We start from the raw sequence: 21,651 nt of genomic DNA on the forward strand, positions 1-21,651 counted from the left end.
CAGTTCTAGGTACTTTACTTTTCATGATTTATATTAATGAATTGGATTTAAAAGCAAGGGCCTTGATTTAGTAGTTTGCTGCTGATTGTAGAATTGCCACTGTGATTGATACCAAGTTTCTAGGTTACGAGAAGACAACAACGGACTAGATCGGTGTGCACAAAACTTGCAAGTGAATCAAATCCAGTGAGGTAATGCATCAGACAACAAAATACACAACACATGGTTGAATACTGCGATGTGTAGAAGAACCAACGGATCCTGGAATGCATGTCCACAGATCCTCAAAGGTGCAGTTCAGGCAGAAAAGGGCTGTCTTATGGGATATTCACCCATTTTTCCTGAGACATGGAATATGAGAGCAGGGATATCAAGCCAGAAATATTTATAACTCTGGATTAACTGATGTTTGAGTACAATGCATAGTTCTGATCACCATAAGGTGTGATTTTACAAAAAGAGGATGCAGAGGAGATTTCCCTGAATATTGTCAGGGCTAATGGACTTTTGGTACAAGGAAAGACTAATTAGGCTGGTGTTATTTCCATTGGAATAAAGGAGGACGAGGGGAGATTTACATACTAAACTACGAGGGTCCTGGACATGGTAAATAAGGAGGACTTACTTCCCTTGGCAGTGAGGCTGATGACTAGGGGATATTGATTTAATTTAATTTGTGGAATTAGAGGAAAAGTGAAAAAACATATTTTCATCCAAAGAATAGTAAGAAACCAGAACTCACGGCCTAAAAGAATGGGGAGGTGGAAACTCTCATTATATTTAAATGGTACATAGATGAGCCCCTGAACAACTGCAAGGTTACAGGCCAAGGGCTGAGAGGGTAACTTAAATTTGCCTGACGTGGGCCAATGGTTTCCCTCCATCCCATAAGATTCTACAAGTACTCATTCATCAAATCACAGAGGGTGGTAATTGATTTACTTGCACAATTTAGCTGATACAATTTCACCCCAAACAAAATCAACATAGTCTTGCAAGGCCAACCTTACATAATTAGCCAGATCAGGCAAAAGTGGTTTTAGTGGACAGTAGTGAGACTGATATATTTTCACCATGATAGTTTTACATTTATTGCTATTTATATTGGCATTTTATTCTTGATTATTTAATTAACTGATTTTAATCTCTCCAACCACCAAGGCAGAAATCAAACTAGTGTTCAAATCATTGGATCTCTGGTTACAAGTGCAGTAAGGTAACCATTATGCCACCATTCTCTCAGAGCACGTTTGTGAGATAAAGGATAATTGTCTCCACCTATAATTTACTGCAACAGATGCAAAAACAGATGGGTATGAGAGATGAGCAAGCAAACCATTTCTCTAGTAAGCTCTGTATTTCAGCAGACTATTAAACAGAGGCCTGGGAGATTGTCTTCTCTGCATCAACTTCCACTCGGTCGTGATGTGGCAATCAGAAAATTTTTAAATTATGTCTGTGTCCCTGAAAAGATCATATCCTAGCAATAACCACTTCCTCTGGCAGCTCATTCCATTTACTTAACGCCCTCTGCGTGAAAAAGTTGCCCCTCAGGTCCCTTTTAAATCTTACTCCTCTCACCCTAAATCTATGCCTCTTAATTTTGGGCTACCCTACCCTGGGGAAAGGACTGTTACCATCCACCTTATCTATGCCTCTCATAATTTTAAACAATTCTATAAGGTCGCCCCTCATTCTCCCATGTTTCAAGGAATAAAGTCCTAACCTGGCCAACCTCTCCCTTTGACATGCTTGGATAGGAACATGGAGGGGCGGAGCTTAGAGGCATATGGGTTGAACACAGGAAATTGGGACTAGCTGGGTTGGCACCATGGTCAGCATGGACTCGTTGGGCCAAAGGGCCTGTATCCATGCTGTATTGCTCTATAACTTTGAAGTACTGTGGTCATGTGCTGCTACCCTGTTGCAGCTGTGTTGTTTAAAACTAATACAGTATCCATCAGCATTAAAATTTAAAATAGTCTTGCATTACCCAACTATTCAATATTGTTGAAAGTGAGAAAGTGTCATTTTAATTAAATGCTCATTAACCAATTGATTCTGCAGTATGAAGGGAGTGTAAGATGATGGCTACCAAATCATGAGGGCAGGGGAGTAGGAATTCCATAATCTGGTACAAACTCGACAGACTGAACGGCTTCCTTCTGTGCTGTGAAATTATGCAACATTGAGGGTGCACCGATGTGTGAGGCACTTTTCTTTCAGTATTTGAAGGAGTATTTCACACTGAGTTGGGAGGGAAGTCTCCAATGTGGAGGGAGTATTTCATACTGAACGATAGAGAATTCTGGAATGCAAGTCAAGTCATTCTTCTAATGATAGTAATACATTAAGGGAACATTAACTTTAAACAAAAGTGTTTGTGCTCATCGTGGGGAAAATGTACATTTTTCAGATTTAAGCAACGTTCTCCACAATTGTGGCATTTTACATTTCCTCAAAGCATTCTAAACGGCCGCCAAGGAATTACTTTTTAAAGTTAATTCACTTTTAATTTTTTGTAGTCAACTTGTATATCATAAGATGCTACAATTATTAGTAAGATAAATAACTAGACAAATCTGTTTAGTGAGCGCACTAGAATTTCCCACACCTCCAATAGGCAGACAGAACTTTGTTATCCGATTGAAAAGGCAGCATCTGATAATACAGCTCTCCATAGTACACACATAATCCACACTGCCGAAAGTGCATTCATAATTTTCTGACTTGCAGCCATCACAGCCATTTCTGAGCAAAGTGCATTTGTTCCTGCTTCTGCTGACCCTACCTAGAGGTCTGTTTTCAGGAAGGTGAGGGTGGTAAGAGGGGTGAGCCTACTTAATAGTTCTGGCTGCAAGTAGGTGAGAATGAGCAGGACAGCAATTGAGAGCAAAATGGTGGTCCACAGAGCTTCCATTCCCCTTACCACCCATGCCGCTTCACTTAATGTGATCAAAAGTCAGAAATTTAAATAGTCACAAAATCAAGCTGTTAAGTGCAAAACCAACTGAAATCCAATGACTTTTTTTTAAAAGAAAAAAAACACCCCCTGGGGCATGAGCCCATTTTAAGTGTCCAATGTCCTTGGAGTTTAAATTTCACCAGGTGTTTAACCCCCAGGTTCTTGTGCAAGATGACAAGAGCAGAGTTATCAACATTTCAGTGCAGTACCTTAGTTCAGTTATATTGCATTAATTCCAAGCTTTTTTCAAAAAAAAGTTTATTACATTTAACTATTATCAAAGTATTAGTACAAAAATCCAGTCCTATAATGCTTATGCAACAGTTGCTAAGGAAACGATTTATTTTATATGGGGGCATCTCTTGACTTGAGACAGTGACTCCTCTAGTTGGTGAAAAATTTCTTAATTTGTTGCATAAGTAACCAAGTCTGTAAGCAAATTTAAGGGAAGTAATTTGAAGTTCAAAAATTGACAAGAATTTGCAGTTTCATGAGAAACAATTAAAATATCACAACACATTAAATTGGAAGCTATTCTGATCATCCCAGTTCATTCAAAGTACACCGTCTCTTCCATCAACTATAACATCCAGCTATTTCTTAAAAGTTGCTAGGATTTTTGTTCCGCCCAAAATTCTGCTCACTCTGAAGAGCTTTCTGGCAGCATTCCTGAATTTGTCTAGTTTCTACTAGTTTGTGATTCTATCCCTCCTCACACCAGGACCCCATCATCCTTACAAACTACCAAACCCCTCTCCAGCTTCCCTATTCGCTCTGAAAATCTTTGAACATGATGAGTATGGATTTGTAAGGCAACATCTCTGTAATCACACATCTGAATTGCTCAATCAGATTTCCTCACCTGCTGCAGTGCTGAGAGTTAGAATGAACATTCTTTTGACTGTGAGCATTTTAAACTAAATCTTCTCATTCTCTTTGGTCTTTCTGGAAGTCTTTGACTGCACCATCCTCCTCCACTGCATACCATCTACCATCCAGGGTGTGGGTCTGCCTTTGCCTTGTTCCATGCTTATCTACTGAATCACAGCCAAAGAAACATCTAAAATGACTTATTTTCCTGTCCTTCTCGTTCCATCTCAGGAAAATATTCCAAGCTCTATCATTACCACCCTCCTATTTCTCATCTACTCACTGCCTCTTTATGATATCATCCAAACCCATGTTGGATTCCACATAAGTGCCGATAATATTCAGCTCTCTCTTTCTACTACTTCCCCAGATCTCTCTCCATTGGTTCCGATCTGTCCAGTCTTGTATGACAGCCAGTACTGGGCAAATAGAAAGGTCCTCCAATACCTCACCAATAATGGGAAGCCTGAAAGCACTAGCTTTAGTCTCCTTAGACTACGTTCTGTGGAAGCCTGAAACCGCTAGCTTTGCTCTGCTTAAACTATGTTCTGTGGACTATTTATTTTCATTTCCCCAACAACCATCTGAAGTCCAGCCAGACTGTTTACAACCTTGGTGTCCGACCCCAAGGGAAGCTCTGACCTCTTGTCTACTCCAGCACTAAGATTGCCTAATTCCACAACATGACTCGAATGATTATGCCACAACTCACCTGCTACTAAAACATTTGTCCATGCTTTTATAACAATCAGAACTGATATTCAAATACTCTGGCTGGCCATCAATTTCCACTCAAAACAAAAGCACTCTTCAAAACCCTGCTGCTTGTATTTAACCTTAAGTCTTGTTCACCCGGTTTCCCTCTATATGACTGTCTTAAAATCCTTGTTTCAAATTCCCCCATGGTCTCCCTTCTTCCTATTTCTGTAACTTCCGATTGCCCCTTTGAGACCTCCGACCTCCTCTCCAATCTGATAGCTTGTATGTTCCCTGTTATTACAGGCCTCATCATCTGAAATAAAAGCACAAAGTGCATCAAGCACGGTGGATTTCACAAACAATTTATGGAACACTGCCATTCAGTCTGCAAGTGACCCACACATTGCTTCGGTTCTCAGGTCCACCCTAATCTCTCTGTCCCCAGACATCTATACAGTTCCAATGGTGCTCAACAAAACTGGAGGAACAGCATCTCATCTTTCAGGCACCTTTCAACCTTCTCAACTTAACACTGCATTCATTGCTTCCATATAAGCCTCTTCCAGACCCAAATTGTACTTACCTACTTTGTGTGGTTGTATACTCTATTAGTAATTATGGCATTGTGTGGTATACAAATTTGTCATAAATTTCACTTGTTTTTTCTTGAACTATTTAACCCTAACCTCTTGTGTGGAATGATCTGTCTGGATGACACACAAACAAAAGCTTTTCACTGCATCTTGGTAAATTCGTTTATTATTGTCATGTGTACTGAGGTACAGTGATAAACTTTGTTCTGCATGCCATCCATACAGATCATTTCATCACATCAGTGCAGTACAAGGGAAAACAATAACAGAATGCAGAATAAAGTGTTACAGAGGAAGTGCAGTGCAGACAGATAATAAGGTGCAAGGCCATAACAGAGTAAATTGTGAGGTCAAGAGGCCATCTTATCATACTAGGGGACCATTCTATAGTTTTATAAAAGCCTGGTGGTACGTGCTTTCAGGCTTTTGTATCTTCTGCCTGATGGGAGGGGGGAGAAGAGAGAATGTCTGGGGTGGGTGAGGTTTTTGATTATGTTGGCTGCTTTACTGAGGTAGTGAGAAGTGTAGACAGAGTCCATGGAAGGGGGAGGCTGGTTTCCGTGATGTGCTGAGCTGCGTCCACACTCTCTGTAGTTTCTTGTGGTCTCAGGCAGAACAGTTGCCATACCGAGCCGTGATGCATCCAAATAGAATGGTGAGGGTGAAAGGGGACATGCCAAATTTCTTCAGCCTCCTGAGGAAGTAGAGGCATTGGTGGGCTTTCTTCGCCATGGCACCTACGTGACATCCAAATGACAGTAATAGGCCAATTCCTTTTTGTTCTTTCCTTCTGCCCTGACCATTTTTTCCTTGCCTCTATGCTTGCTTAGAAACTGTTATGCAACTTTTTACCATTCTGATGTTTGGCAATTAACTATCAATATTAGCTTGCTTTCCCTCTTCAAAACGGCTGCCCAATCCGAGTATTTTCAGTTTTTATTTTGGATTTTACTATAGGCCCTCAGTCACACATGTGCAGCTCAGAAGTAAAATGCTCGTTACTCCTGCATCAACTCACTTTTGCTTCAACAACGGGAGGGCAGTATATTTAACAATCTTCTATTTCAGTCTTCTATTTTGATTTGCTCCCAAGCCTGAATGAGGAGGGGAAGTCAGTCACTTGGAGACCCAAGTGGCATACGGTGACTGTTGTTCATTTTCTCTCCCTGCTCAAAATTTTTCAGGTCATCTCAATTCTGCCCCCACTTTAGAACCACATGGTTTCAATCAGAAATTCACCACGTAGGAGGTACAGACAAACTGCATTCAAACTGCTCTCTATAGTACATAACACACTTTGCTGGTGACCCAACTCCTTGGCTGCATTACCTTATAGACTCAAAGTCATACAACACAGAAACAGGCCTTTTGGCCACCATGTCCATGGCAACCTTTTTGCCCCATCTACACTAAACCCATTTGACCATACCTATTTAAGTTTGTGCTTAAATGCCTCTTAAGCGTAGTAATTGTATCCAAATCCCCCACCTCCTCTGGCAGTGCATTCCATATATCAACAACTCCTTGTGTAAAACAAGCTATGCTTGTTCAGCGTGTGATTCCACTAAGCTAAAATTTCAACGTGCAAATCCATACATATTGTATACCAGGACAGACATTCTCATGTTACCTAAACACACACACACACACACTAAAGCTGACACATGAACCATGAGCACCAACACCAGGTTTCTTTAAGGCAAGACAAAAATGCACCAATTTGTCCCTCAAATTTTTCATACTGGACACACCTGCAATGAACAACATTCACATTGTGTTCTACAGAAACAAGATAATAATGAGACAGTCAAGGGCAGATTCTTCAGAGATCACCTATAAATCTAATACCAAAAGCATGAACTATTTTGGTTTTCTCCCCCCCACAATTCCATAAAAAATTTCTATTAGATCCATATGACAATACTGATTCAATCTGAAACATAGGGAAAAAATATCAAACTTAAGAATTAAAAGGCTGGTGCAGTTCGAGAATCAATGCACTAGGTCATAAAATGATTAGCTGTGCCATTAGATACAGCTCCCCCATAATGCCAGTCTCAGTCACACTTCTCAGATCAGGCCAGTTACCTGGTATATTGGGTTGACAGAGGGAGTGAAAGATGGACAATGCCCTGACCAGATAGCCAGTTTTATGGTGCCATTAGCTAAGCCTGCATGCCACCTGACCTTCCTCCCCATCCCAAAGCCTTGAGGAAAATCACAAAATGCATCAGGGAAAATAAAATTATAGTCACAATAAAGAGAAAGCAGTCCAATGGTACTGCATTAGGGTGCAGGTTAGGAAAATATCTGCTTGTTAAACCTCTGCTGGGAATTTTGGAAAGTAAGAAAAAGGTAAAATTCAGAATTTGACTTAAATAATGATTACTCACAAGTTGCTTCTGGGTGTTAGTCCCACACTGACAATCAGATGCCTGTAAATGGTTTGCCCACCAATGCTTTGATGATGAGGCAAGGATGAAGTGGGGTGGAGGGTGGTTGGGAGTGAATGAAATTTGGTTTTAAAACAGCTTACCAAATGGCAGAAACTGCAGCAGAGTGTCAATTTTTTTGTTAATACAAGTAATAAAATAAATACTCTTTTATTAAAGCTCCAAATTCATGTTCACAGATTCAAACTTTTGTCACTGTTAGGCAGAGCTTTTAAACTCTTGCTTATTTGTTTAACATTTCTATTCATATACAGCCCTGCACAACAATGATTAAATTTTATATCACATGCTATTGAATATTTCCTTTTTTTGGTCCAAAATCAAAAACCCAATTCACTTTGAGTATGGCACTGAAGCATAAAATTTGAGTTCCGTAGTAGTACAGTACACGTGTTTTGCAATAATAAACACCACAGAAACATTTCCTGACAACAATACCACTTAGGAACAATGTCGTTCAGGATGTCTGTCATACTTAATACCAATTGCACTTTTTTTTGGATCACCAAATATGTTTAAACGTGAACCTCTTGCGAATTAACTTCACTTTCTTTTATTAACTCACATTTTCAACAACCAGAGTGTTCTACCTCCCCCACCTCCCCACAAACTAGGACCTGTTGTTGGCGTTACAGTGCTCTGTAAAATGCACTCTCAAGATATACAAGTTTGAAAACTATAATTACATTGTTGGGAGATTTTCCACAGTTCAAGGGACAATAACGTGAAAGTTCCACACTCCAAGGATGACAATTTTAGTTATTATCATTACATTTTCTGTTTTTTCAGACTGGCTTGTTTCCACTTGCACGGTACTTGCTATGCTAATCGGACGGAGTTCTTTTATAGCACAACAACCTTTTCATTAACCCTTTCTACTCACCTGGAAAAGCCCTTCCCGCAGCTGATGCAAATGTAGGGTTTGCCCACTGCTCCGTCGTGAGACCGAATGTGATAGGTCATCCGGTCCTTCCGCTTGAAACGCTGGTGACAGATGGGACATTCAAATGGCTTTTCCCCTGAATGCGAGAGCTTGTGGCGGTTCAAGTGGTAAACATCCCTGAAAGCTTTGCCGCAGAGCTCACAGGCCACGTTTTTCCTCATTCTGCCTCTCTTACGGGGACTGTCGAGGCTGCTCGAAGAGGCTAGCAGATTGTCCCCGAGTCCTGGAAGCTGATTCTCCCCCGACCCCAGTTCCACATTCAGCCCTGTGTGCTGCGCCTCATGGAGCAAGAGGCGGTTGGCGTTCTTGAACACCTTCCCACAGAAGCTGCAGGGATAAAACCCCTCGTCCCTCATGGCCAACGGAGCCGTGAGCAGCGGCAAGTCAAACAGAGGAGCCTTCCGAGGCCGCCCTCGCCCCCTCTTGACCACCTTGGCATGGTCAGTGCCCACCGAGTTCACCGGAGCCTGGAACTGACCGGCCACGAGGGTCGGTGCCGCAGGCGAAGTCACCAAGCCATCCATCACAGGTAAAGAACCCTGCAGGGGCGGCAGGGCAGGAGCTGGGGCTGGGGCACCAGGGCTACCTACCTTGACATCACCAGCACCCTGCAGGTGTCCATTTTCCCCCACAAAGTTGCCATTGGCACAAGCAGCAGCAGCCAAGTCCAGGGCAAAGCTGAAGTCCACATTGGCAGGGCGGAAGACCATCATGTCTCCCCTGGCTGGTGGCACCATGATCTGGACGTTGGACTGCTTGATGACCTCCTGGCAGATCTCGATGACCGACCTCATGAGCAGGAACTTGGCGGCCGTCATGAGCTCGGGGAAGCTCTCTAGCCTCACCACGATGCGGGAGGTGTAGGCGAAGTCCAAGATGTCCCTGAAGACCTTGGCGCTGATGGTGTGCATCTCCAGCTCACGGCCTTGGGCCTCGTCGACGGGCGCGCCGAACACCGACTCGAAGTAGTCGCTGCAGGCGGCCAGCACGGCCTTGTGAGCCGGGAAGCTCTCGTCGCCCACCCGCAGCACCACGTCGCAGAAGCGGCCGCCGTTCTTCCTCTGGCCGTTGAGTTTCTTCAACATGTCGGCGCTGTGCTGGCTCACCTGGTAGGTGTAGCTGTTCCAGGACTGCTCGGCAGCCCTTTCCATCGCCTCCGCCGAGTCCGAGCCGCGACGGGAAGAAAACGGCCCCCCTCAAACTCCGCCACTGAACAGCACGGTTCAAACCCAGGGAGGTTTAAAAAGGAGCGCGCGGTGCCGAGCTCCGCCTGCCGCCGAGCCGAGCCGAGGGAGGGAAGGCCGCGCAGCGAAGGCCGGGGAGCGCTCGGCGCCGCTTTTGTTCCCCTCACAGCCGCCGGGCCCTGGCGCCGCGGGAGGCTCGGCAACATGGCAGCGCGGCGCTTCCTGTCAACTGCGACCCCTCCCGGGGGCCCGGGGAGGCACTGGCTCAGGGTGGGAGGCACTGGCAGCCCGCACTGGCTCGGGGCAGCCCGCACTGGCTCGGAGCCGGAGGGCTCCGCGGTGGGCTGATGGTGGGAGACGGTGCTCGGGGTAGGTTGGGGTAGGTTGGGGTAGGTTGGGGTGGGTTGGGGTGGGTTGGGGTGGGACCCTAGCAAAATAGTTGAGGGTGGGGAACTCTGGCTGAAGGTGGGAGACGGTGCTGGGGGTGGGGACTCTGGCTGAAGGTGGGAGACGGTGCTGGGGGTGGGGACTCTGGCTGAAGGTGGTGCTGGGGGTGGGGACTCTGGCTGAAGGTGGGAGACGGTGCTGGGGGTGGGGACTCTGGCTGAAGGTGGGAGACGGTGCTGGGGGTGGGGACTCTGGCTGAAGGTGGTGCTGGGGGTGGGGACTCTGGCTGAAGGTGGGAGACGGTGCTGGGGGTGGGGACTCTGGCTGAAGGTGGGAGACGGTGCTGGGGGTGGGGGCACTGGCTGAAGGTGGCGGACGCTGGCAGAGGGCAGGGAATATTGTCTCAGGTGGGAACTGCTGGCTTGGAGCGGGTGGTCTCTTCATGAGATTGGGAGACACTGGTTGATGGTGAGAAACTTGCTCATCGTTGGGGGGGGGGGACAATGGCTCAGTGTGGAAAATAGTTGAGGGTGGGGAACTCTGGCTGAAGGTGGGAGACGGTGCTGGGGGTGGGGGCACTGGCTGAAGGTGGCGGACGCTGGTAAAGGGCAGGGAATATTGTCTCAGGTGGGAATTGCTGGCTTGGAGCGGGTGGTCTCTTCATGAGATTGGGAGACACTGGTTGATGGTGAGAAACTTGCTCATCGTGGGACACTGGCTCAGTGTGGACAACAGGTTCAGGATGGTGGTCACTGGCTCAGAATGAGGAACACTGCCTCAGAACGGAGCACACTGGCCGACAATGGGAGACTTGCTTCGGGTGGAGAATAGTAGCCGAGGGTAGGAGACACTAGCAGAAGGTGGGAGGCACTGACTCATTACAGGGGATACTGGCTGAGATTGGGAGACACTGGTTGATGGTGAGAGTGTTTAAGGCTGAGGATGGGGAAAACTGTGGAAGGAGGCATTGACAGAGGGTGCAGCATACTGGTTCAGAGTGGGCCATGCTAGCTGAGAATAGGGGACATCCACTGAGGCCAGATAATAGGCTCAGAGTGGAGTATATTAGCTCAGGACAAACGACATTGGTTGAGGGTGGCAGAATTGCTCAGAATGGCAGATACAGATAGAACAAGGTACACTGGCTTAGGATGAGAGGCACTTGCTGAGGATGGGGGACACTGATGGTGGGACACATTGCTTCAGGACGGGTGACTCTGGCTCAGGATGGGGAACGTTGACTAAGGGCAGGAGACACTCTGTGGGACATGTTGGCTCAGGGTAGAGGATACTAATTGAGTACGGGGGAAAATGCTTGCTGAGGACAGGTAATAGGCTCACAGTGGAGAATACTGACTTAGGACAGAGAACGCTGGCTGAGAGTGGGAGATACTGGCTCAGGATAGAGGACACTGGCTCATGGAGGATAAACTAGTTTGAAGCTGGGGTTACTGGCTTAGACTGGAGATACCAGCTCAGGATGGAGCACACTGGCTTAGGATGGGGGAGGCAGGTTGAGGCAGGGCACACAGGATGGGGCATCCTGGCTAAGGAAGGGGGACACTGGCTCAGAACAAGGGAAACTGGCTCAGAGCTGAAGGCACTGAATGTGAGATACTGGCTCAGTGTGGAGGATGGTCTGAAAGTAAGGGAGCACTGGTTCAGGGGAATACTATGTTGGAGGAGGCATTCATACAGGGGAGACACTGGCTGATAGTGGGGGATACTGGCTCTCGAAGAAACTAGCTGAGGGCAAGAGACCTTGGCTCAGCAAGTGCATAAGGTACGGGAAGACCACAGATACGTGAATGTCAACAGCTGGAGGAGCTCAAAATCTAGGCTTTGGAATTTGAGCAACAGCTACGGTCACTCAGGTCCATTAATGTGTCTGAATGCATGTTTCAGAGAGAGTGCAATCAAAGAGGGAAAGAGTGATGGCCAGACAGAGGAGACAGGTAGTTCAGGAGAGCACTGAGGGCATCTTGTTCACTACCTACTATTTGGTTCTGAATACAGATGGGGAAGATGGCCTTCAAGGGGACACAGTCAGAGCCAAGACAATAGTGCCTTGGCTGGCTCGGTTGTAAAGGGAGGCAAGAGAATGCTTAAGGGACCAATAGCTACGGGAGATTTAATAGTCAGGGCAGCAGACAAGTGTTTCTGCAATCCCAGACATAATTCCAGCATGGTACGTTGCCTCCCTGGTGCCAGGGTCAAAGATATCACTGAGCCATTGCAGAACATTGTGGAGGGCGAAGGTGACCTGCCAAAGATTGTGGTCCGTTTCTGTGGCCACAACATAGATAGAGAAAGGGTTTAAGAAATACATGCTTATTTATTTATTCAGCTTTGGGGGTATAGATATGTCAGCAAGGCCAGACTTATTGCCCATCCTTAATTGCCCCGAGAAGGTGTGAGGTTCAACCTTGTTGAACCTGCTGCCATCCTTCTGGTGAAGGTACCCCCACAGCACTCTTAGAGAGGGAGTTAAAGGAATAGTGATGATGGAACAGAGATATATTTTCAAATTAGCATGCTGTATGACTCGAAGGAGAACTAAAAGGTTGTGGTGTTCCCATGCACTTATTTCTCAACCTTCTTAATGGTGGGTTTTGGAATGGTGATAAATATCCCTGGATAACCATAGGTGCCACACATCAATGAGTGTAGAAACAGGAGGATTGTAGAGGTGAATACATGGCAGGAGAGATGGTGCAAGAGTGAGGGCTTTAGATTCCTGGGGCACTGGAACCAGTTCTGGTACAACCTGTACGGGCTGGATGGGATATACCTCAGCAGGTCCATAACCAATATCCTCATGGGTAGGTTTGCTAGCACTGTTGAGGTGGTTTAAGCTAACCTGGCCTGGGTTTTGGAAGCTGAGCAAAGATTCAGAAGAGAGAAACATAAAACTAGAAATGGAAGGCAGAAAACTAGTGAGAGTTTGAAGACAAGGATTAGAAAATAAACCAAAAATGAATCTGGTTGTGTTGCTTGGAAAAAATCTAAGTGCAGGAAATAAGGCAGCTGAACTGCAGGAACAGATAGACATGTGAAAGTCGATATTACACCTATTATGGAAATGTGTTTTAGATAGTGTCAGGATCGGAAGCTTAATGTTCCTGGGGACAAGGTCTTCAGACAAAATAGTGGCATTAAAGAGTGGTGAGTTGGCAATATTAGATAAAGAAACAATCACAGCATTGATTGCTTTTACAGGGAATGTTTTATTAAAATGGGGTTGGGAGTGTGTTATACACCTCCAAACAATCATAAATTGCCTTCTGGAGAACTTTTTTGGCTAGTATATTGCAAGCCCAACAAGGTAGTGTGGGATGGGGAGGGGATCAAATTGGGTGGAAGTTCTGAATTTCATTTTAGGCATTGAAGCTACGCAGGAGGGGCTATCAGTGGTAGTGATCACAATTCAATCAATCCTCTTCCCTCTCAGTCCTGATGCAGGGTCTCAGCCTGAAACATTGAATACACCTACAGCCTCCGTGGATAATTCACTCCTGGGAAAGGAGAAACAGGAGTAAAGATTCTAAATTGTGATAAGGGCGATTTTTACCACATTGCAAAGTGATTTTAGCAAAAACAGACGAAACAGTTAATTGAAGGTGACTCAGTCTTGAAGCAATGGGAGGCAGCGGAGAAGGAAGTCCAAGGGGTGTAAGGTAAACGTATTTCCAAAGAGAACAAGGGTGGGACTGCAAAATCTGGAGACCCCTGGATGACAAGATGTACTCAGGGTCGGATATGGTAAAAAAAGAGCTTTTTGCCGTATCCTACCATCTGTGCAAGTGTCATATTGGCCTTTATTGCTAGGGCTTTGGAGTTTAAAAATAAGTATTGTTACAATTGAACAGTGTTAGTGAGTTCTCACCTGGAGTACTGCGTACAGGTTTGGTTACCTTATTTTGAAAAGGATGTACTGGCATTGGAGGCAGTCCAGAAGAGATTCACCAGGCTAATTCCTGGGATGAGAGGATTGCCTTATCACTAGCAAGTAAAAGTTTAGAAGAGTGATCTTATTGAAACATATAAGATCATTTTACGGCATGATAAGGTATGTATTGAGCTGTTTCTACTAGTTGGAGAACCTCAAATTACAGGATATGGTTACCAGATAAGCGGGCAATCTTTAAAACTGAGGTTTTTAGGAATTTCTCTACCCCAGAGGGTTGTGGAAGTCAGATTAAAAGAGGTATTTAAAGAGGAGGTAGATACATTTTTGAAAGTTTGGGGAATTGAGGGTTGTGTAGAGCTGGCACAGACGACATTTAAGACCTGGGGCAGATCAGCTATGACCATATTGTGAGGCGGAACAGGCTTGAGGAGCAGATGTTCCTATTTTCATGTGTTCTCGTAATACTGCAGAAAGCCTAGAAGTGTAGGAGTGAAATTAAAAGGGAAATTAGGAAAGCATGGAGAGGTGTGATACAATAATGGCAGGTAAAATTGAAAGAAAATCCAAAAGCATGAGGATAACTGAGGAAAGTGTGGGGACTGTTAGAGACCAAAAAGGTAATCAGTGTGCAGAGGTGAAGTATGTGGACAAAGTTCTTAATGAATATTTTGCAATTGTCTTCACAAAAGGTGAAAATAATGCTAATGTTGTGTTTAAGGTCAGTGAGTGTTAAACATCGGATGGGCTAAATACAGAGAGGAAGGATTGAGGTGTTTATCGTGTTTGAAAGTGGATAAATAACCAGGCCCAGGTGAAATATATCTCAGGCTCCTTTTTAAAAAAAAAGTGGGAGGAAAATACGGAGGTTCTGACTATAACCTTTCAATTCTACCTGGTTACAGGAGTGGTGTCAGAGGATTGGAGCCCTACTAATATTGTAGTATTATTTAAAATGGGGAGCAGTGATAAACCAAGTAATTAAAGGACAGTTAAGCTTAACTTCAGTGTTGGCAATTATCTGAGTTAATTCTAAGGGACAGCATAAATCTTCATTTGGAAAAGCACAGATTAACCAGGGACAGTCAGCATGGATTTGTTAAGGGAAGTTCATGTCTAACTGATAACTGAATTGCAAAGGTATCAAAGGGAGTCAATGATAGCACTGCATTTGACACAGTCTATGTGGCTTTCTGAATGACTTTGGTAACTTCCCATATGGCAGGCTGGTCGTAACAGTAAAAGCCAATGGGATCCAAGCAAGAGTGGCAAATTGGATCCAGAATTGGCTCAGTGGCAGGAACCAAACGGTAATGGTTGAAAAGGGTCTGTGTGGATATAAATATATATTTTATAATTTGGATCCAATGAATATGGCTTGATAAAGAAGTTTGCAGATAAAACTAAAATTAGTCATGTGGTTGACAGTGAGGAGTGGAAGTTTTTGGATCAGGAAGATGTAATTGGGCAGAAAAATTGGCAATTGAAATTTAATCGAGAAAAGTGTGAGGTAATGGACTTGAGGCAAGGTGTGGCAAGGCAAGAGAATATACAATTCACATGATAGGAGGAATGTGATTGCACTGGAGAGAGTGCAGAGGAGATTCACCAGGATGTTGTTATAGGAGAGACTGGATAGGCTGGATTTGTTTTCCCTGGAGCAAAGGAGGCAGAGGGATGACCTGATAGAAGTATATAGGGTAGATGGTCAGAATCCTTTTCCCATGGTAGTGACATCAAGAACAAGAAACATTGGTTTAAAGTGAGAGGAAGGACTTTTAAAGGGGATCTGAGGGCTAAGTATTTTTTTACCCAGAGGCTGATTGAGATTTAGATAGACACTTAAATAGGCAAGGCATAGATGGATACGGTCCCAATGCGGGATAATGGGATTTGTGTAGGTGGACAAAAAGGTTGGCATGGACACGGTGGGCCAAAGGGCCAGTTTTGGTGCTGCACAACACTATGGCTGTATGACAGTCATTGGGAGGAGATTGAGAAGCATGAGGGAACACAAGGAACCTGAAGTGTATGCTCACACATCCATGAAGGTATCAGGACAGGTAAATAAAGTGAATAAAAATGTACACAGGATGCTTTCTTTAAAAAGCTGGTTGGTTATGCCGGAGCCAGAGGCACACAAACATTAGTCTAGGAGCAGGCAACAAGGGTTCAGGAGCATTGGGAGTGGAGGACACTGGTTCAGGAGCAGTGGTAACTGGGGACACTGGTATGAGACATTGGTGAGGCCAAATATGGAGTACTGCGCGCAGTTCTGGTCACCTAACTATAGGAAGGATATCAGTAAGATTGAAAGAGAGCAGAGAAGATTTACTAGAATGTTGCCGGGTCTTCAGGAGTTGAGTTACAGGGAAAGCTTGAACAGGTTAGGACTTTATTCCTTGGAGCATAGAAGAATGAGGGGAGATTTGATAGAGGTTTACAAAATTATGAGGGGTATAGACAGGGTAAATGCAAGTAGGCTCTTTCCACCTAGATTAGGAGAGATAAGTATGAGAGGACATGGCTTGAGGGTGAAAGGGGAAAAGTTTAGGGGGAACTTCTTCACTCAGAGAGTGGTGGGAGTGTGGAACGAGCTGCCATCTGACATGGTAAATGCAGGCTCGCTGTTAAGTTTTAAGAATAAATTGGATAGGTATTTGGAGGGGAGAGGTCTGGAGGGTTATGGACCGAGTGCAGGTCAATGGGAGTAGCGGAATAAAGTTTCAGCACAGACTGGAAGGGCCAAATGGCCTGTTTTCTGTGCTGTAGTGTTTTATGGTTCTATGGTTCAGAAGCAGTGGGAGAGGAGGACACATTCTCAGCACAGTAGTGTGGCTCTGCAATCTTATCATCGTAAGAAAAAGTTTCCAGAAAGGGAAGGGGAAATTTCTTGCTGGTGAAAGGCTGATGAAGGTGTTTCCAAAGAGCAAGATAAATATAAAATAGAATGCAGTAGAAGAACAAAGGAAAAGTTCTGACTGTGGTTGGATATTAACCATAAAGATATACTCGTGCAAAATATATCTCGGTCACATCTTTTTCACTTGATGTAAAGTCTGAAGGGTCATGGACTTAAGTGTGCTTTGTTTTCTTCAACCATGTGAAAGCATTTATTTCCTGGCAAACCTCTCCTCCCCTCTAACAAAGATGTGTCCTGTATTTGTAGGAAAACCATGATAATGTTTCCATAATTACAGTGCACATGCTTTTCTTCTGTTGTTCTATTTCTCCTTTTCCACATTTTAAAAATCAGACAAGTATTTGACCGTATAATATGTATTGATTCATGGGTCACATAAAAGGACTGTGCAATTGGGCAATTCAACAAGTTGCACTGTAAATAGAGCTGACCAAAGTTGATCCCTGTTCCTTTATCACAAACAGCTTGTTTATATTTAATTTTGAAAACATCTTTGGGGGAAATTGCTACAAATTGGGGGAAATTGTCCAAAAAATGGAAGTTTTCAGGTAAGTTACTTTCTGGACCTACTTGTGCACTCTTGTTTCAGTCAGAGGGAAAAACAAAGTTGTCTATATTTTTATGTTACACTGCATCTTTACTACATGTTACAATGATTCCAATAACCAAACCTATGAAAGCGCACCTTTATTTTAAAATAAAGCTTTACAAGTGTTGTTATCCATAAGACCATTGTTTGTGGTTTAAAATATCATCCCCGATTAAAAATGTCAAAATAAAGTTCTTTTATTAGTACAGAATTATATTTTGTATTTTAATATTTAGAAATCAGATGTGGTGTTCTTTATTTCCATAGACTGGTGTCCCACTGCATACACATTCCATTGTCAATCAAGCGTGAAACTGATATAGTTCTCTTACATCTAGACATTTTGAAGAATAAGAATTTTCTTGACAAGTTCAGAATGATTCATTAAATGCAAAATAAGATGGATTGCTTTTACTTTGTCTCCTGCATATTCCAGGATGCTCCAAACTGTTTCACAGCTAGTGGACCACTTTTTGTAACGTATGTGTCATATGTAATGATGGCTTGGAAGAATCATTTTTTATTAAGGCAGTACCACTCAAAATGACCCCATTGTGTGACAACCACTTTCTCCGTTCTTGCAATCATGTTTAAAGTTGAATGTTCTAGAGTTTGTCTGCCTCTGTAGAGAAAGCCACAGTAAGGGAATGTTCTCCTGACCTGTAAGTTTTTTTAAAATTTAATTATCCCTCTGTGTTAGGTTGAAATAGCAACCCAACCTATCTTCCAGGATTTTGGAGAGGTACAGAAACACTTACAGATGTAGCTAGTCATTGTTATCATACAGCAAAACAGAAAATCATCTGGAAATGCTAATTCCAAAATAGTATGCAGCTTTCAATACTGAGATTAATAATTTTTTTTAAAAAATAAAGTGGTGGAATAAAGATGGGAAAATAGAGTCAGGATGCATATCAGCTATTAACAATTGAATGGGAACAGAAATAAGACATTACTCCTCCTCTATCATTGGCCAGCATAACCAGAGAAATCACTGGTCTCCTTCAAATGGTGCTGAGTCCTTTACGTTTCTACCAAATATATGTCTCAAAGGTTGAAAGATTACATCTTGAATCAGTACTATGTGGTGAAGTAGCAGCCCAGTTTATTTGCTGGAGTCTCAGCTTGAATTGATTTCACATTGCTGATACAATTGGCAATATATGCATAAAACATTTCCAACATACCAAATGAACTGAAGGGAAAATGAAACAAGATGTAATTATAAATTATGCACTAATGCTTGTTTCCAGGTATCACATTTGATTTTGTATTATTTCTGGGGTTTCTTTAAAATAGCATACCTCTATTTTGGAGCGGCCATTGGAGTGGCCGCGTTTTGGAGCGGCCACTGTCGGAGTGGACAGAGTCAGAGTGAGTGGCTTTGGCACAACAGGCTTCGGCATCAAGAGGCGGAGGCCATCTGCGACAACACTGGTGAGTAGTTGGTAAGTAAAGGTAAGGTTTACTGTTATTGTTATAACTTTTAAGTAGACTACATATTATATGGTCAAATACTTGTCTGATTTTTAAAATGTGGAAAAGGAGAAATAGAACAACAGAAGAAAAGCATGTGCACTGTAATTATGGAAACATGATCACGGTTTTCTTCCAAATACAGGACACGTCTGGGGAGGTGGATGGGGCGGTGGAGGAGGCAGGTACATTGGTCAAATTCAAGAGATTACTAGATAGGCATATGGAGGAATTTAAAATGGGAGGAAGGGGTTAGATAGTCTAAGATGAGGTTTACCTTAGGTGAGGTTATGAGATGAGGTTTATCTTAAACCTAAGGTGAGGTTTAAGGGTCGGCACAACATTGTGGGCCGAAGGGCCTGTATTGCGCTGTACTGTTCTATGATCTATTAAATGCATACTTCTGTTTTAATTTCGTAAAAGATACTGGGATTAAACTGATTATGGGTGATTTTCTTCAAATAAACAAAGTAGTGAAAATATAAAGCAATATTTTGTATTAATTACAAAAAGATAACCGACTAACTGTGTGCGTCAGGTTATTTACTCACATCCTGCCCCATCTTGCCGACTGGGAGGCTCAGCTCATTATTGCATAGAGACTGTTCAGATACATGTTTTGTAGAAAATGAAGAAAGGAAACAAAAGGAGAAGTATGGGAAAAGTATTATTAATGTGCCACTGGATTCTCATTCACACCAATTGTTTACCCTAAATCACTGTTAAGTGCCAGTGATGGAGGTCCATTATCTTTCTTTAGTCACAAGGACTACCTTTTGAATTAATTGCTCAGCAACCTTTCAGGTATAAAGCATTATTTAATGTGAAATAATATTTTCTGGTGTCTGGTAACTTACCTCATTTCCTAGTTGCTTTAGGCAAACTGGTTGTTGCATTTCCCTACGATTACAACAGCCACAACAACTTATTGACGGTGAAGCACTTTGAGCTGTCCTGAGGGTGTGAAAGGCCCGAGATGATACAGTTCATTTGAACAGGTCCATCTTGGCATTGTTCATACAGAACTGGCAATGTATTGTTTCCCAACGTTGGGGGTGATATTAGTTACAGATTATTTCTGTGCTATATATTTTACTATATTTCTTTATAACACAGGAGGCCATTTGGCCCATCAAAGAGCAAACCTATTTCTCCAATAATTTTCCCGATAACCTATTCCATGTTCCAATCAACTCCCCCCATATTCCACCAATCACCTACACACTAGTGGCAATTTTCAGCGGCCAATTAACCTATCAATCCACACTTCCTTGGGATGTGGGAGGAAACTGGAGCACCTGGGGGGAAACTCACAAAATCACGGGGAGAGCGTACAAACTCCATACAGATAGCATCAGAGGTCAGGATTGAACTCAGGTGGGTGGAGGTGTGAGGCAGCAGCCCTACTAACTCTATCACTGTGCCAGCCCTACCACAGAATGCGGTGGTGTATATCTCTACTGCTGCTGATGGTCCGCAGATGCCCAGTTTTGAGCTGCCAGATCTGTTCTCAGTTTATTCAATTTAGCATGCTTGTAGTGCCCCACATCACATCGTTGTACTCACAGAATCATCTCTTACAGACAGCAGACCAAACTACTTTACCATGGTCCCAGGGCATGTAGAACATAGAACATTACAGCACAGTACAGGCCCTTTGGCCCATGATGTTGTGCCAACATTTTATCCTGCTCTAAGATCTATCTAACCCTTCCATCCCACATAGCCCTCCATTTCTCTATCATTCACGTGCCCCCCCCCCACAGTTCATCTTCCACCCACAGTATTACTTAGTCCCTTCTTTTCTCCCTCTGAACTTAAGATTGCCCGAATCTGTGCTCAGGCTTCTATATTTGCTAATCTGTAATCAAGTACAAAAGCCTAAGCAACTACTTTACAGGGCAATTGTTGTGAAACAGATTCTGGGTCTCGAAGGACAAGGACTCTGAACACAGTCTTAGGGTTAAATGATTTATTTACAAAGATAAACGCGGGGAGAAGGTAACGGGGGCAACACACATACACACGCGCACCGGTAATAGCAAGCGTGGGAAAATCGCAACAGGGATAAAACACACACGCACACACAATGAACTGGGTACAGACAATCAAGAAAAAGCAATACGATACCCGCCACCCCTGGACTCAGTGCAGGCATGGCTCTACGCTACCGGGAATACCAACTGGAACACTCCTAACCCTGTTGGTGCACACCTTACCAACGGTCCCTCCAGCGTCGTTTCACGATTCCTCGGAGCAATCAATGATAGTGAACCAGGCACATGTAGCACTCTTTATAGTGCTGGCATTATCCAATGAAAGGACTGCCCCACCAGAGATGGAAGAAACAGTGGTATGCAGGGTGGAAGGACAAGCCACGGGTGTCCTCAACATCAGTTCCAGACCCCTTGAAGTCTCATGACATCACGTCAATCATGGGCAAGGAAACTCCTCATGATTATGATTATGCACATTGAACAACACTTGTAAGGAGCACTGAAAGTAGGAAGGGCACAACACCTTCCTATGCAACTTCTGGGGATGCAACACATTCCCTTGCTGTGTGCACCATTTACTAAATGCACTGCAGTTCACCAGAGATATTTCCTCCGAGGTCTGACATCACCTCCCAAAACTAGAACCTGTACCATCTTCGGCAGAT

General features: G+C 43.7%; 1 protein-coding gene across 4 annotated transcripts in view; it reads right to left on the reverse strand.

The window, feature by feature from the left end:
- patz1 (POZ/BTB and AT hook containing zinc finger 1) overlaps positions 1-10,033 on the reverse strand; it is a 43,763-nt gene extending 33,730 nt beyond the window's left edge. For 2 of the 4 annotated variants that reach the window (XR_007957648.1, XM_052031848.1), the window contains exon 1: positions 8,464-9,924. Coding sequence is in view for 3 of the 4 variants with exons in the window: in XM_052031848.1 (XP_051887808.1) it covers positions 8,464-9,674 (1,211 nt within the window). In the remaining variant the exon portion in view is untranslated. Of the gene's footprint in view, positions 1-8,463 lie in introns of all 4 variants that reach the window. The other 2 variants (XM_052031850.1, XM_052031849.1) reach the window with 2 other exon arrangements.
- Positions 10,034-21,651: the final 11,618 nt, after the last annotated feature.

This window comes from Pristis pectinata, chromosome 17, assembly GCF_009764475.1.
Source record: "Pristis pectinata isolate sPriPec2 chromosome 17, sPriPec2.1.pri, whole genome shotgun sequence".
NCBI lineage: Eukaryota > Metazoa > Chordata > Chondrichthyes > Rhinopristiformes > Pristidae > Pristis > Pristis pectinata.